At 38.2% G+C, this 14,576-nt stretch overlaps 1 protein-coding gene across 1 annotated transcript in view; it reads right to left on the reverse strand.

Annotated features, from left to right (window-relative positions):
- DCP1A (decapping mRNA 1A) overlaps positions 1-14,576 on the reverse strand; it is a 33,333-nt gene that overhangs the window by 17,141 nt on the left and 1,616 nt on the right. The window contains exons 3-5 of the mRNA XM_014943250.1: positions 12,990-13,117; positions 6,216-6,282; positions 69-207 (exon numbers count right to left, since the gene is read on the reverse strand). Of these exons, the coding sequence (XP_014798736.1) occupies positions 69-207; positions 6,216-6,282; positions 12,990-13,117 (334 nt within the window). The remainder of the gene's footprint in view (positions 1-68; positions 208-6,215; positions 6,283-12,989; positions 13,118-14,576) is intronic.

The raw sequence follows: 14,576 nt of genomic DNA on the forward strand, positions 1-14,576 counted from the left end.
GGGGGGGGGGGGGGGCAGGGAAGAAAAGAAAGAAAAATAATAAAAGAAGAGACAAGACATTTCCTTACTCGTTCATATTCATCCTTGGCTTTACTCAGCATTTCCAGGATGTCAATGGGCCTGTTTTCATTGCAGCCGTTGGTTCTGCTGGGACTTTTTCTGTCCTGAGAAACTTGCTGAGATCTCTGAGCTTCTTGTTCTACCACTCTAGAACAGGAAACGAGAAACAGGGTTTTAATTTTTTTTTTCCTAGAGTCAACATCTTGCAAAAAGCAGTAAAGAAAAATGTATTCCATCTTTATAAAAAACTAACACGTATTTGATCACAGTTAAATAAGTTTTCATTTGCTACAAGGTTTATACAAGTCAAATTATCAAATTGTCTGTACAGTTTATATCTCTGTACAGACAGCACTCGTCTGTCTCCCACAAAGTTTGCCTATAGTAAATACTACATCTGTAAAACAGTCATATTTAGACATTTTTACAATAAAGTGGACATTCAAGCACCCATTATACAAAGAGCACATGTACCATACCATAGACTGAGTAAAATTCCTTTTTTACTCTTTAATTCCTAACATGCGTTTTTTCCTGTATTTCACCAAATCAAGCTATGTTATTCAACAAAATGAATTACAAAATGGTTCTAATTTAGGATGAGCCCACCATTACACAACAAACCAAAGACACTGGGAAAGCAGAGAGCTGGCTCACGCCAGATGTCTCTGGAGTCAGTCTACAAGGAGGCTTAATGCAAATCACCCCTCACTGCCCCACTCAAGGCTCTGGAAAGAAAGACAAACCATCTTCTTCTCTAACTGCCCTAGTCATTCCAATTAAAACATGTCTTTTCCTCCATGTCTTTTCCTCCGGCCTTTGGTGCCTACAGCTCATTCATCACTTCTACTCCACCCCTACCTGCCTCAAGTATAAAAAAAATTCATTTTAAAAGACAGTTAAGATATGCAAGAAGATGATGTGTACCTGGTACATTTCATTAATGTAAAGGCTGCATATATTTCTACTCCTAATCCATATGCAGTTCACAAGATATACATGGCTGTGCAATGCGCTAAAGCTTATCCTCTTGAAATAAACACACACCAGCCTGTAATCCCTTCTTTTTTAAGCCTGCATTAATCAAATATGTTAAGAAAAAACAAGCACTGTAAACAGGGCAGAGCTCTGGCGCTGGCATGTCACTTGAGACCTCTCATGCTGTAGAACCCATGGCTGGTGGGGGAGCCAAGAGGTGCCATCATAACAATCACAGAAAGCGTCAATCATTCCAGCCTCCACTTCCTTTGGGTCAGTTAGGATTCAGGAGTAACTCTAGATTTTATAGGCTGTAGAATAACTAGATATTTACATGCAGCTCTACATTGCTCTGAGGCAGCGTCTTGGAAATTTCTTACCAGTTTTCTAGCAATCAAGTCTCTTTACTTCACTAGATCTTAGCTGTGTTTATTTGAAGAAGGGTGAGATTTGACTTTTAAAAATTCAATGCCACTTTCAAAATGACTTGAAAATGTTTAATCATTGGAGCTGCTTATTTAACCAGCTTCTCATTATTTGTGCAGCTTTCTCTGTTTGCAAGCAAGCATTCACCTGCAAATGTAACTCCAATCACCTGCAAATGTCACTCAGAACAGGAAGGCCAATCTACACTCTGACAATTTCTAAGAACTGCAGCATGTGCTGGTTTGGGTGAAGCAGCTCAATAATGTGCAAATGTTTCTATGGTGACACCCCGAGAGAACATTTTGTTCCAGCAGCCCATGTGGTCATACAGTCCTGACTTAGCTAAACTCAGCTCTGAAACTAGGAATGAGAAAGGGCAAGGTAAAAGAACCAGAATACTTTGATACTTTGCTGAGATTTTAAGTGTCAGCCTAATTGTACCAGAAAAAGTAAATACTTCAGTTAAAGAGAAAATTCTGGACAGCTGAAGTCACACATCTGCTGCCTGATAGGTGAAGCAACGGCTTCAGTCTTGAGACTCTCCTTCTGCTCTTAACTAGTTGGTCCACAATGTTTCAACAAGACATCTCCACATTAAAATAGTACTAATTGGTCTCATAGCAAAACATCTTCAAGGACTACATCCATTTCACAGAAATGTTTCACAAAGATTTCTGAAAAACATTTAATAATATTTTTTCTATTGTCCATTATTAAGTATTTGTTGCCCTTTTAAAGTTAACTTTTTTAAGAACAACAATTAAATTATCTTTTCGTGTAAATAATTGTCTAATAGCTCATCCTCCATCTTCTGTCTTGTGCAGGTTACATTCAGATGGTGGTGACAGGGAAACTGAGAAGCAGTGAACTCCCAAAACTCTCTGAGATACTCTCCCGCTTTTAGCTTGCTGCCTCTATCTCAGAAGCCAGTTTGGGTTTCACTGTTGAAAGAGGGTAAAACAAGCCTATAAACTAATCTAAAAATAAAAAACCCCTACACATTTACATGTCAAAATGCAACGGTTTCACAGAGATCTGAAAAACCTTAGTTTCTGTCCTACTTCTATAAAGCTCATCCCTAATAAACAATCATCTTGACATAACTTGACCCAAATTAATTCCTTCTAAAGGTAGCAGTTTAATGACTCTCATAAAATATTTTTCAATTCATAAAATTCTAGAATTGGTTTTTTGTGTGTTCTGTAAATCGAATACCTTTGCTGGGGAAAAAAAAAAAAATCAACTAATGCAAATCTGTAACACTGAGCATGCTCTGTGTGCAATCCAGGATTAAATCTTTTTTAAGCAAGGCCTGCTGTTTCTTTCCATTCTATCAGATAGTGGAAGAGGCACACATTCCTTCGGGGACACAGTAGCTGCTGTGACAGTTTGCATAAGAATATCTGCAGTTATAGCATTGGAAACGTACCTGGCACAACCTCACAGAAGGGGGTGGGGAGCAGGGGGAGAGAGAAGGAGAGAGGGAATGTGAGAAGTGAAGCCTGCGATTACAAAGCCCGCGAACACTAATTTACTTTTCCTTTGAAAGATAAGCCACCAAAATATAAATGGATGGTCTGCAATCTTGTTAACTCAGTCTGGCACAATAAGGTCAAGTCAAACAGCAGGAAAGAGAATGCAAATCTCCTTGAAACCTTTTATGGTGATGTTTTTGAAGCTCTGAGGTACTATAAAGGATATACTCTTTCTTATCAGTGATACAAAAAACCCCACCTAAATCAAAGGCTGCCAGTCCAGATTTGCACCCAAGACAAACACAAAAACTGTAGAACAAAATTAATACTCTTGCAAGACAACATAAATATTTATTTCAAACTAAGCCTGATGGAGCCTGCTACCATGTGCTGAAATGCAGCTTTCCTTCTCTAATTTTATTTTACTTTTTATTATTAGAAAGTATATTTTAAGTTTTCTTTAATATCTGGAATGCAGCTTTCCTTCTCTAAGTTGCAATTTTATTTTACTTTTTAAAGTTAGAAAGTATATTTTAAGTTTTCTTTAATACATCTTTCATCCCAGGATGAAACATCCTCTGCAGGTTCAGCCTCCCTCTTGTAGAGAAGTACATAGAAGTATCAGCATTTTTACTTTTCATCTGACTGACTTCTACCCATTTTGGGGGAGAGAAAGCTTGATGTTTGTGGAAATGGATGTCAGCACAATAGTTGCAATCCACTTTTCATCAAGTTCATAACAAAAGCCTCAGAAGTGCAGCTTTTCCATCCTACAGTAATGTGCAACTAGAATGCCTTCATTTAATTTTCCCTAGCAGGGATCTTTAGATACTCAGAAGCCTTAAGGCATGTAGTACAAAATGAAGTGCAATTTCATTCTACTGTGCTTTTTCAACAAATACAAGTAAATATACTTACAGTAAATACCTTTCTCAGTATAAAAATGGATTCTCCAAGTACTTTTGTTACCCTCAAACCAATACGCAATTTTAAAGGAAAAGAGACCTAGAATATTCAGATATTCCATGATCTAATAATGAAGAAAGGAGTTATGAAAAAAACACTCATATAATGAAAGACATTCCTAGCAGATCTTAGGCTAGCAAAGATCACGTATACCTTTTTTTACTAAATTAATGGCAGCAAAGACAAAAAATTATACTAAAGTGAGGTCCTAGCCAGCTCAGCAAAATTTAGCTGTCTGTATTCTGTCAATACCCAATCAATAAATCTTTTTTGTGTACACATTTCTCTAGTTTCACTTGCATAAATCTGAAGTAGCAGAACAATACATATTCCCCAAAGTCTGCTTGATGGATTAACTCTAATTTCAAAGATACTTTTAATCCACAATCATTCCAACACCTACCATAAAAAATTCTAACATTACAAAAATACATTTCTGCTTTTGACCTTCCAAAATAATTTGTGATCTCAGAAACTTTCTAGGGTGCTGTGATGCTACAATCACAAAAGTGTGTGAGCATCTGCACCATGAACAGGGGCGAAGCAATAACACCAACTTTGGCACTTCTGCCTCCGTGCGTTAATAAAGCTGCAATACAGGCAGCAGGGACCCAAGGAAAGGCTGCAGAAGTTTACAAGGAGATGACAATAAAGCTTAGATCGTTCCCATACTGGCTATAAATGAACCTACTGGGTTGCAGCTACTTCCAGAATATTACATTTTCAGATAAAAGGGTAGATGTGCTTTATGGACCGCTGAGCCATGGCTGGACTGGTCTGTTTACCTGATTACACTTACAGACATCCTTCAAGTATCTACAGCCCTTGATCTGAGCTACAGCAACTGACTAGTTTAATACCAGATGAACTCAAGTTTTGCTGCATGACATTAGATCTGCAGTGGAGCTGGGCATGACAGATTGAGAATACAGATTGAGAGTTTGAAGGGTCCAGCTCTCTCCCCTACCATGTACACTAACCTTGGCCTTCTGATGCTCTGTTTATAATGTAGAGAAGCAATAGACATTTTATTTGTTTTGGTAACAGTTTCTGACAGTCATTTTCACACTGTTTTCCATTAATCCTTCTAATTAATCCTTACATTTGGACAAGCCAAATAACAGCAAGATGTCCAACATGGCTGGGGCCAAAAAAAAAAAGCGGGAAACAGGAACTCTATAGCATTATCAGGATAAGAGAAAAGAGAAGAATTTAGGAAGAGACCTTGATATCCAAGTCTGTCATTGGTGTTGTCTTACACTGCTTCTGTGAGGAAAAGCCAAAATAACCCAAAGCAAAAATGCCAGAAAAAGGAATTAAAATCAGCTTAAATGACTACACTGTGACTATTTTCCCCATCTAATTAAGTTCTGCCAGCCCTCAACCTGAAGGAACAAAAGGTACAAGAGCAGCCTCCAATTGCAACATGTTTTAAAGACTTTATGCCACGTTGCCAGCCCAACCAGTTCCAGCCTTCGTTGGCCTCTGTTGCCCACACACACTTCTAATTCTCCGCTCTGAAGCCCACAGCTGGGGCAGCACAATCCCCCTCGGTACAGGGGGGCTCACTGTGGTGCTGCAATGGCAGCACCTGAAACACTAACAAATCCAGGTTACTGCAAATGCAGTCTTTTAAGGTTTCTTGAAATTGAGATCACTTTCAGAAGTTCTGCTGCTGGACATCTCTACAAGCCCTTGGAACTACAAAATAAAAGCAAGTAACACAGCAGTTTTATAAATCAACTTTATCTCCAAAGGGGGGAAAAAGGAGAAAAAAAAATAATCAAACAATCCAGAAGTTAGCAGCAACAAGCTCCTATTATTTCATAGTTTTGCTTAGTCTCCTAACATCACTTTAATTCTGTAAGATTCCACCTACTTCTCCCACTATTTTCCAATCTCTTCACTTCAGCCAGGAATAATAACTAAGCCTTAAAAAAAACCCCCGCAAACCCAAACAAAAACCAGCCCACCACCCAGGAAAACCACAAAACCAACCAAAAAACATGGCCATCATTTATTTAATGACACTTTCAGAGGAAAGTTTGCCTGCATCTCCATACAAAATAAAATATAAATAAATAATATTCTTATGTGCTTTCTTTGGAAATCATTTTTTTACCACTTGACTGAAGATTTTAACGCTGTAGTTTTTTAAAAAACAAAACCAACATTTTGATTACTAAAAAAACGGTACCAGCAAGAGCGTTGTTTTTTCCATTTGAAGAGAGAGAAAACCCAAACACACCTAACAGGTTCAAATTTTTTCTATATTGCATAAAAATTACAGAATAAGACTGCAGTACTTACTTAGCCATCAGTTTTGCTATCCGATGACAGTCATTCTTGTCGTAAAACCAGATACTGTAAATAGACACTTGAAAATAAGAAAAAAGGCAAGTGTAAGACAAAGGTTAAAAAAAAAAGAAATCAAATCAACAGGAAAAAAGCAAAAAACCAGCAGTCCACTAGATCTGCAATATATGCATTACCATCAATTTCCACTCAATATCTGGTGTGTGACTGACTGCTATTTATAATCAGAAATGGCACATGTGCAAACACAAATACAACTTCAGTCACATTAAATGCAGGAACTATAAAACATTGATAGTGTTTGTAAATAAAAGTGGTAGGAAAATTACGTTTTATCTACAGATTTCTTCTCACTACAGTTGCCATCTGACTTCGCAATTTAAACTAAATATCCTTTTTTTTCCTTTTTAAACACTCATTTTTAAATTTTTCAATTTTTGTAGCTCAACAGAAATATGGAGGTTTGAAATACAGTATGACGGTTCAGTCAGAGGCTCTCTGGAAGGTTCCTTCTTCAAATGCTTTCCGTAAGAGAAGTGATTGTATAGGAAATAAGCAGTACCAAAGCTCCAATTATACATTCATGGAGCAGCTTAAAGCTGGATTCATATTGAACCCTATTCCTTGAAAGTATCAAGGACAAAGCAATGAGGGCACAAGGGTTCCAGCTCAGCAAGACACTAAGCCCCGTTCTGACTTTCAGAATCGGTAAAACTCTCCGAAAAGTTGGCAGAGTTAGAGCCTGGTCACTGAGCTCAAAGATACTCCATCAGAGAGAGGAACTTTGTCAGTAGCACCATCTACTAGTTCTTCATCAGCAATTCCGCTTCAAAGAAGCTGGTTTTACCCACACACACATACTCATCTCCTCACTGTCCCTCCCTACATCTGTGCCAACACAATAAATCTGAAGAACTCTTTTCAGCATTGTATTTAATTGAACACACAAAGGTTATTTTAAATTTTGGTTCACCTGTGAAGTTCATCAATGCATAAAGTGTCCCATTGTCTTTCACATTAATTATGTTACTATTAAAATATTTTCATTTCTGAAAAGACATGTTTAGCATTTTAAAACTCATCTTTATTGCAGTTCGTGCCAAAGTTTTTATGAAGTTGAAATCACTAAATTTTTTTTTTTAAAAAAAAAAAACAACCCAAAGTGAACACACACAGCCTTTTCCAGCCAGATGCAGATTTTTATTTCAAAGTGAATTGCCTCCTCCCACGCTTTGCCCCCCACCCCTTTCCTTTTTTCCACCTCAAAACACTCAAAAATCTCAAACAAAAGTCCACCAAAATTATTTTAAGCCACAGCAAAGAGGGCAATTATTTACCAAACTAGATCTTCCAGTTATCCTTGATTTACTGTGTTGGACCAAAACCCTCAAAAAGTCATCCCCACACGTCATTTCCATGACAGTAGCCTAAGACAAACTGAAATTCTAGTTTGCTGCCTTTTTTTTCAGTTTTATTAAACAACAACTATACTCATTTGGGTGTCTGTCTCTTTAGAACTTGCAGCTTGAGTAATAGACACCAAAGATTTTCAAGTCAAAGAAATCAATACAGCACCATTTAAGGAACTTTCCTCTTATAAAAGACATAAGCCAATAAAAAAAAGCATTTCATACAGGTAGCCAATTCTTATGAAATATTTATTGATATTTAGTTTAATACAGCTGGATTGTACTGCATAGAAACCTGAAAATGTTTTCAGTTTGAGCTACTACTTTAGTAATGCACTATATTTTAACACTGAAGAAGAGCTCTTTCCCTGCCCTGGCTCCATTATCAGACAAACTGCCAAGAGAAGAAAGCTTCTTCAAAAGCATACTTGCTGAAGAAATGAAGATAAGGAACCTATAATGATATCTTAATGGGACAAATGATTAAAGTCACACTCAATTCTGCCAGAAACAGACCTACACAAGACCAGAAGTAGATCCAAATCCCAGTTTGGTGTACAGAGTATCAGGCTTTTTTCCACTTTGTACTACTGGCCAACAATCACTGAGAGGCACTGCAGAACATTAACAGTATTACAAGGATGTAAAGCAGATTATGAGCAAGTAAATTCAGGCACGAACTTAGATATGATACAACAGGCTGGAATGTTTACCTTCCTCTCTTCAAAAAAGGACTCATCACTTCAGCTCCCTTGCCCCAGAAGTGTGTACGTGTGTGTCCCACCTGCATTACTATATTTGATATATTTCATATGTGCATGCAGCTATAGCTGTGGTCATCCTTCTATTCAAAACTGAGCTGGTACTTACCAGTTCTTTTCAAATCTGATCTTTTTGCTACACCCAGCACAAACATTAGCTGAATGTTGTATGTCTAATGGCGTATCTTTCTACTGCAATTCTTTGAAGAGTTTCATCCAACACTTAACTAAATGACCCATTTTTCCATCTAGTTCTATACTTTCCATCCACCTTTCCTACACTGAATACTGGGCAGCGTCTTTAGCAATCAAGTAGAAGTAGTTTGTAATCATCAGCAGCAATATCTTTCAGCTGGATTCACACTGCACTTGGACACACATTAAGTCATGAGTAATCCATATCACAGACAAAGCAGACTACATAAAATTAAAAGAAGTCATCAGTTATCTTCATCTACTTTCTTCTCTGACATACATCATTTTTATTAGAAACACTGACCCACAAACATTTATCTAAACAAATAACACTCAGCTTCTCTCCACACTTGACTGGATCAATCGTTAAAACCGGACTGAAAATGCTATGGGAGAAAAAAGATTTTCCAGAAAACAAAAGCATTATGTAAGTCTTTCTGCCTAAGTCCAACAGCTGAACGACACCAAAAGGAAGGTCTTAGTCTCTTCTCCATTGTGCTCCCATTGCTTTGTGGGGCAGTCAGCAGTTCCAGTGCTGCCCAGTTAGCGGAGCTGCATTAAGAGCAGGGACAGCAAAGCACCACAGCAGGACAGAGTGAGGCCTGGCTCTTTCACAACACAAAATGAATTTGCATCCCAAAGCTGTAGTTTCACTTCAGTTTTCATTTTAAGTAAGAAGCTTTAGCGTTAACTCATTCTACTCCAGTTCATGCCTGTCTCTTATTGTCAGCTGGATACATTTTGCTCCAGACCAGTTCCTTACTGGTGCATTGGCTTCACAAGTATACCATCTAGCAGAAGAGAGAGGGCACAAACAAGAAGCTGGGGCAGCACAGTGAGGCAAAACTGTTAAAATATTGATGAAACTGTAGCCCAAGAATGCTGTTCCAGAAGAAGTGTACATGGGACTCACCCACACTGCCAGTTTCAGAGATTCCTGACACTATCACCCTCTTGACTCTGGCAATTTAGCCATTTGGGCAGATACAGCCTCATCTCATTCAAAAAGATTATCTGTTTAAAAGTTACCTTAACTGCTTGGAAGAGCTGAGAGAAGACACAGAAAAGTTTTATTTTACAATTCCAATTTAGATGTTTCTATAAAATGAACTGGGGAACAGTAACCTTTCAAATTCTCTCTGGAAAGACTTGTATTTTGACACCCATCCCATATCGTAATGGTGAAAATCAATTACCCGATCCCAAACCCATAAAGAAAAGCACATAATGCATCACTTGCATGTGGTATATGCATCATTTAACCCTTCAAATAGAGTTTAAGGCATATTGCAATAAACACGTAAAGCAATCTCTCTCAACCCTTGTATTTCTTCCAGTAGCAAGGTCAGCTAAAATGCCACCTCCCCTCAGCCACTTTGCTCCAGTATCTTCTTCACTGAGATTCCTCATTCACTATTCATTTTTTCCCCCTCAATTTAAATATTAGCCTGCCACATAGATTTATAAAATCACTGGAGATGGTAAAAAAAAAAAATATCCCTCCCTTCCTTATCGTTGAGAACATCTAAGGCCATTTCACATACAGGTCACAGCACAATCCCACAAGCAGCTGCACTGGAGTAATTCATCAGGTGGCAAACAGCATCCAAGATCAGGAACACTTTTAACAAACTGCCATCTGACAAAGTATCATGTGGAAGGAGAGTTATTACTACTTCGCAACACTGAACCAGAGCGGAAAACCCCTTCCAGTTACCCTGCCATCTTTCAGGTCAAACAAAATATTTTTAGAACTTCTTAACAGCTTTCCAAGGTTCCTCCCCTCCCCCTAAGCCTGCATTGCTGCTTCTACTATAAAGGTATCCAGAACAGGCTCCTTTCTTATCTCAGACTAAACCAGTGGGTTAATGCGCTTGCTGGAGAGCCATTCAGGTTCAGCAGTCACACAGATATGTCACACTTGATGCACTGCCAGCCAGGAGCAAAGGTGATAACGAGAGACTTTCCTTACCAGTAAAGATGCCCCTGTTTTGAAACCAGTCAGGAGCTCTTTCAAGGAATTTTGAAAGCCCTTTGAAATAATTATAAAGTCATAGAATTATCTAGGTTGGAATAGGACTTTTCAGATCAGCTAGTCCAACCATCAACCTAACACTGACAAAAACCATCACTAAACCATACCTCTGAGCACCACATCTACCAGTCTTTTGAACACCTCCAGGGATGGTGACTCAACCACTTCCCTGGGCAGCCTGTTCCAATGTCTGATAACCCTTTCAGTGAAGAAATTTTTCCTAATATCCATCTTAAACCTCTCCTGGTGCAGCTTGAGACCATCTCCTCTTATCCTATCATCTGTTTCTTGGGAGAAGAGGCTGACCCCCATCTTGCTACACCCTCCTTTCAGGTAGTTGTAGAGAGTGATAAGGTCTCCCCTCAGCCTCCTTTTCTCTAGGCTGAACACCCCCAGCTCCCTCACTCAAGGAAATAACTAATACCTACAATGAATATTTTCAATTTGCAATTAAGATGGACTGTTTCTGGACATGCTACCACCCTCTTCCAGGAGGCAGGACAGAGTGATGAAATAAATTATAGTTTCTGACAAAAATATTTTAAAAATTACAATAGGAAAGATGTAAGAGGGGGAAAAAACCCCAACTCTTGATTCCTTCAGAAATCAATTATTTCCCATATCCAGTCTATAATGTTTTCCTCATTCACCTTTGTATGAATTCCTTCCTCGTACATTTTCTATGTCATCTCTATCCTAAGTCCCATGAGCCTCCCACAGATCTTACACAATAGCATCCCAGAGGAAAAGAAGAGCTTTTATCAATGAGAGAAAGGCATATAATTAGCTCCAGGGGTTTCTAATGAACTCACACACAGCTTGCCTTCTCTCATTGTGTCCTTTAAGTGATTTTCTAGTCACTCCCACTAGAATACACCACAGTAATTCCACAGCAGTTCCTGCTTCCTGATACCATCAGTAGTTCCAAAAACCAAATCAACTTCCTGCTTCCCTGATGTCACCAGTCTCACAATTGCAAGTCTGTCCTCTGTTGCCATCTCATCAGCCATCCTACCCCTACCACCATCACCTACAGCTCCTCTTCCAAAACAAGTGACCTGTGTAAACATCCAACTTGATGCAGGATTTCCCGCCCCCTGCCCCCCCCAGTTTCTTGCCAGTCATTTACTTCCCTAATCTCCTAGACTTCTCAATTTACTGACAAATTTTGACTTTTTCCTCTGGATGACACTTCCAGAAGGACTGCTAAGACTATTAAACAGAGGAGACGACCACCCACCTTCAGCTGTTCTTTGGAACCATAATGGAATCTATCCTACTCCCCACAGATCCTAGAGACTTTCCAAGGGGTAAACAGGAAAGGATTCACATTTGACTGTTCTTTTAGGTACACTGAAGCACTGCCAAAGCAGTGCTCCCATCTGTAACTCGGGGACATTCCAAGAGGAAGAAGACATGGTGTTGAGGGAATACAGTATCCAGAGAGCATACAGGTTCTCCAAGTAATTCAGAAAGGGGAACCTGTCACTAGACAGCAGCAAACTAGTTTCAAGTACTTTTCCTAGAAAAGACGACACGAAAATGATACTTTTGTACCAGGAAGACTCTCTGCTCTGTGGAGTGCCTTTTATTTACCTACTTAACCTAATGTCAATTTCATATACACATATACTCTTTCCTCCTCTCTTTAAGGGCCACAAAATTTATACTTCAAGCTCTTTGGAGGAACAGGATTTTTAGTGTGTACCTAACTGAAACACAGTACACTGGGACTCTGAAGCTCGACTGATGACCCAAAACACTACTAGAATTCAAAAAGCAGACAAAAGATACTGGGTACTATTTTACTGCTGTGGGTAACAATTATCCCAACAGCCAGACTTGCTGGAGTCTAGACTCCAAGAAATTTAATACAGACATCTATCTCCTGAGTCCAAAGCCTACTGTGGAGAAAGAAATCTTCAACCTAGAGCTGAGCAATTTTCTCAGCTTTTTCAGGCGGCAACTGATTAATATTTAATTTTTCCATTTGCAAAAGCAGTAGTCCTTAGAACTGTTCTTGGTGTTAAATACTTTAAAAATCTATCAATTTTCACTATTCTTTTGTAGTAATTTTTGTAAATGCTATAGCACCGTGTATGTTTAGCTTAAACCTATCATATCATTAACTAAAAAGAATATAGCAGTATTGAACTTTGTTAGTATATCCTCTTTCTATTGAAAGCAGGTGGTCACCATAATGTAATATAATACAGCTATTTAAGTAAATCTAGCACTGCAGACAGAAAACATCAAACATTTCATCAGAACCTCACCATACTTGAAACATACATCACAGTAATCAGAAGTGATCTAGCTTATAAAATAGAACATGAAGTTTTGATGGATTAAAGGAAGTTATACTTACAGCTAGCGTTTCTGTAGAGAAGAAAAGGTTCGTGGAGCTGAAACTCCAAATCTTTATTTACTGGTTCAACCAGGTTGTGCATGTTCAGTCGATTCACTATCGTAAAACCATGATAAGGAGAAGCTGACCTATTGTTTCAATTAAAACAAAGACAAGGATTAATACCTTGATTGATGTATACAATTTTCTGAGACAGAGTTATGAATTAATCTTCAAATTTCCATTGCTTTATCAGCTGAAGCTTTAGCAGTCCTCAAGCTCTAATAGTTGTTCTTCTACTCCATTTCTTGGCATGCCAACTCATTTAAATTTAAAACTACACTTACCTCAAAGTAGGATTAACATTACAGTTTTACTCTGCTAAAGTGCTGAATCAAAGATATACCTCAAAAAAAAAAAAAATCTATCAAAAAACCCAACTAGGACAGGTCCAGGATTAAAACGCAAGTATATTCAATACTGCACGCAAGAGGTTTGTGGCATTTCAGAATCTTTTATTTAAGGAGAAAAACCTTATCACTTACGGAGCAACATTCAGCTTTCTGTAAATATGTGTGACAATATAAAAAAAAAAGTTGGCTTAAGTAACATGAAATACACTTAGAGGGGAATCAGAAGCAGTGAATTCTTAAAGACATAACCCAGTGTCCTCAAAGTAGTTATTAAATTATTCAGAATTGTATCGCTTAGTGCAACAACAATTATCAAGATTTTTGCTAGACACCAGGTAGAAAAAGACAACATCAAGCAAGCAAGCACTGGAAGTTCAAGATAGTTTTAGATCTGTTTTCTCTTGCTGCAGGAGTGTCATGTCAGCATACTCAGCTGTGTCTGTAAGCAGCCACATAATCAACTCAGCAGCATGATAAAGGAGGGTAAAAAATCAGACATAATCAACTAGTTTTAAGATTTCTATAACAACATGGCCACCTTTACCAAATGATCAACAACACATACCAGGAACTTCTAAGGAGCAGGCAAAGCAGCCTTATTATCACGAATTAGTATTTTAATATGCCTAACAGAACTTATTTGAAATAATCAGCTAGCCACAAAGACACTTTTTGCTTAGATTTTTTTGTTGTTTAGCTTGGCGGGCTTTCTCACATTAAGCATTTGCAAGCTTGGAGCTAAAGCAAAGTAGACTGGTTACCAGTACCCCTTCACAGCACCAGGACAAATATTGTAGAGACCTAGTCTATGACAGTCTGTTTCAGGAGGGGTTAAGTTTGCATTATTTATAACTCTTACATTCAACAGTGTTATTTCATTGCTAGATTCTTGACTTTCCTGTAATTTAAAACTTAAATCCATGCTTGATTTTATCTGCTGGTTCTCCCCCACACCCTTTTCCCTCATCCGATGTAATTGGAAATTTATTTCATGGGTTTGATGAGGAAATCAAGTAGCCTCCAAAACTATACACAAGCACATCTCCAGCATTTAGGCAACTTTGCCCATCCACAAAACTGCTGAGAAATGGCAGAAATTAAGTTAGGACAGATTATTTCATTTGTCATTTGTGTTGTTTTCAGAATCAACTTTATAGATTATAGATTTGAGGAGACAGAGGAAGACTCAGCATTT

The sequence above is a fragment of the Calidris pugnax genome, unplaced genomic scaffold (genome assembly GCF_001431845.1).
Source record: "Calidris pugnax isolate Ruff unplaced genomic scaffold, ASM143184v1 scaffold128, whole genome shotgun sequence".
NCBI lineage: Eukaryota > Metazoa > Chordata > Aves > Charadriiformes > Scolopacidae > Calidris > Calidris pugnax.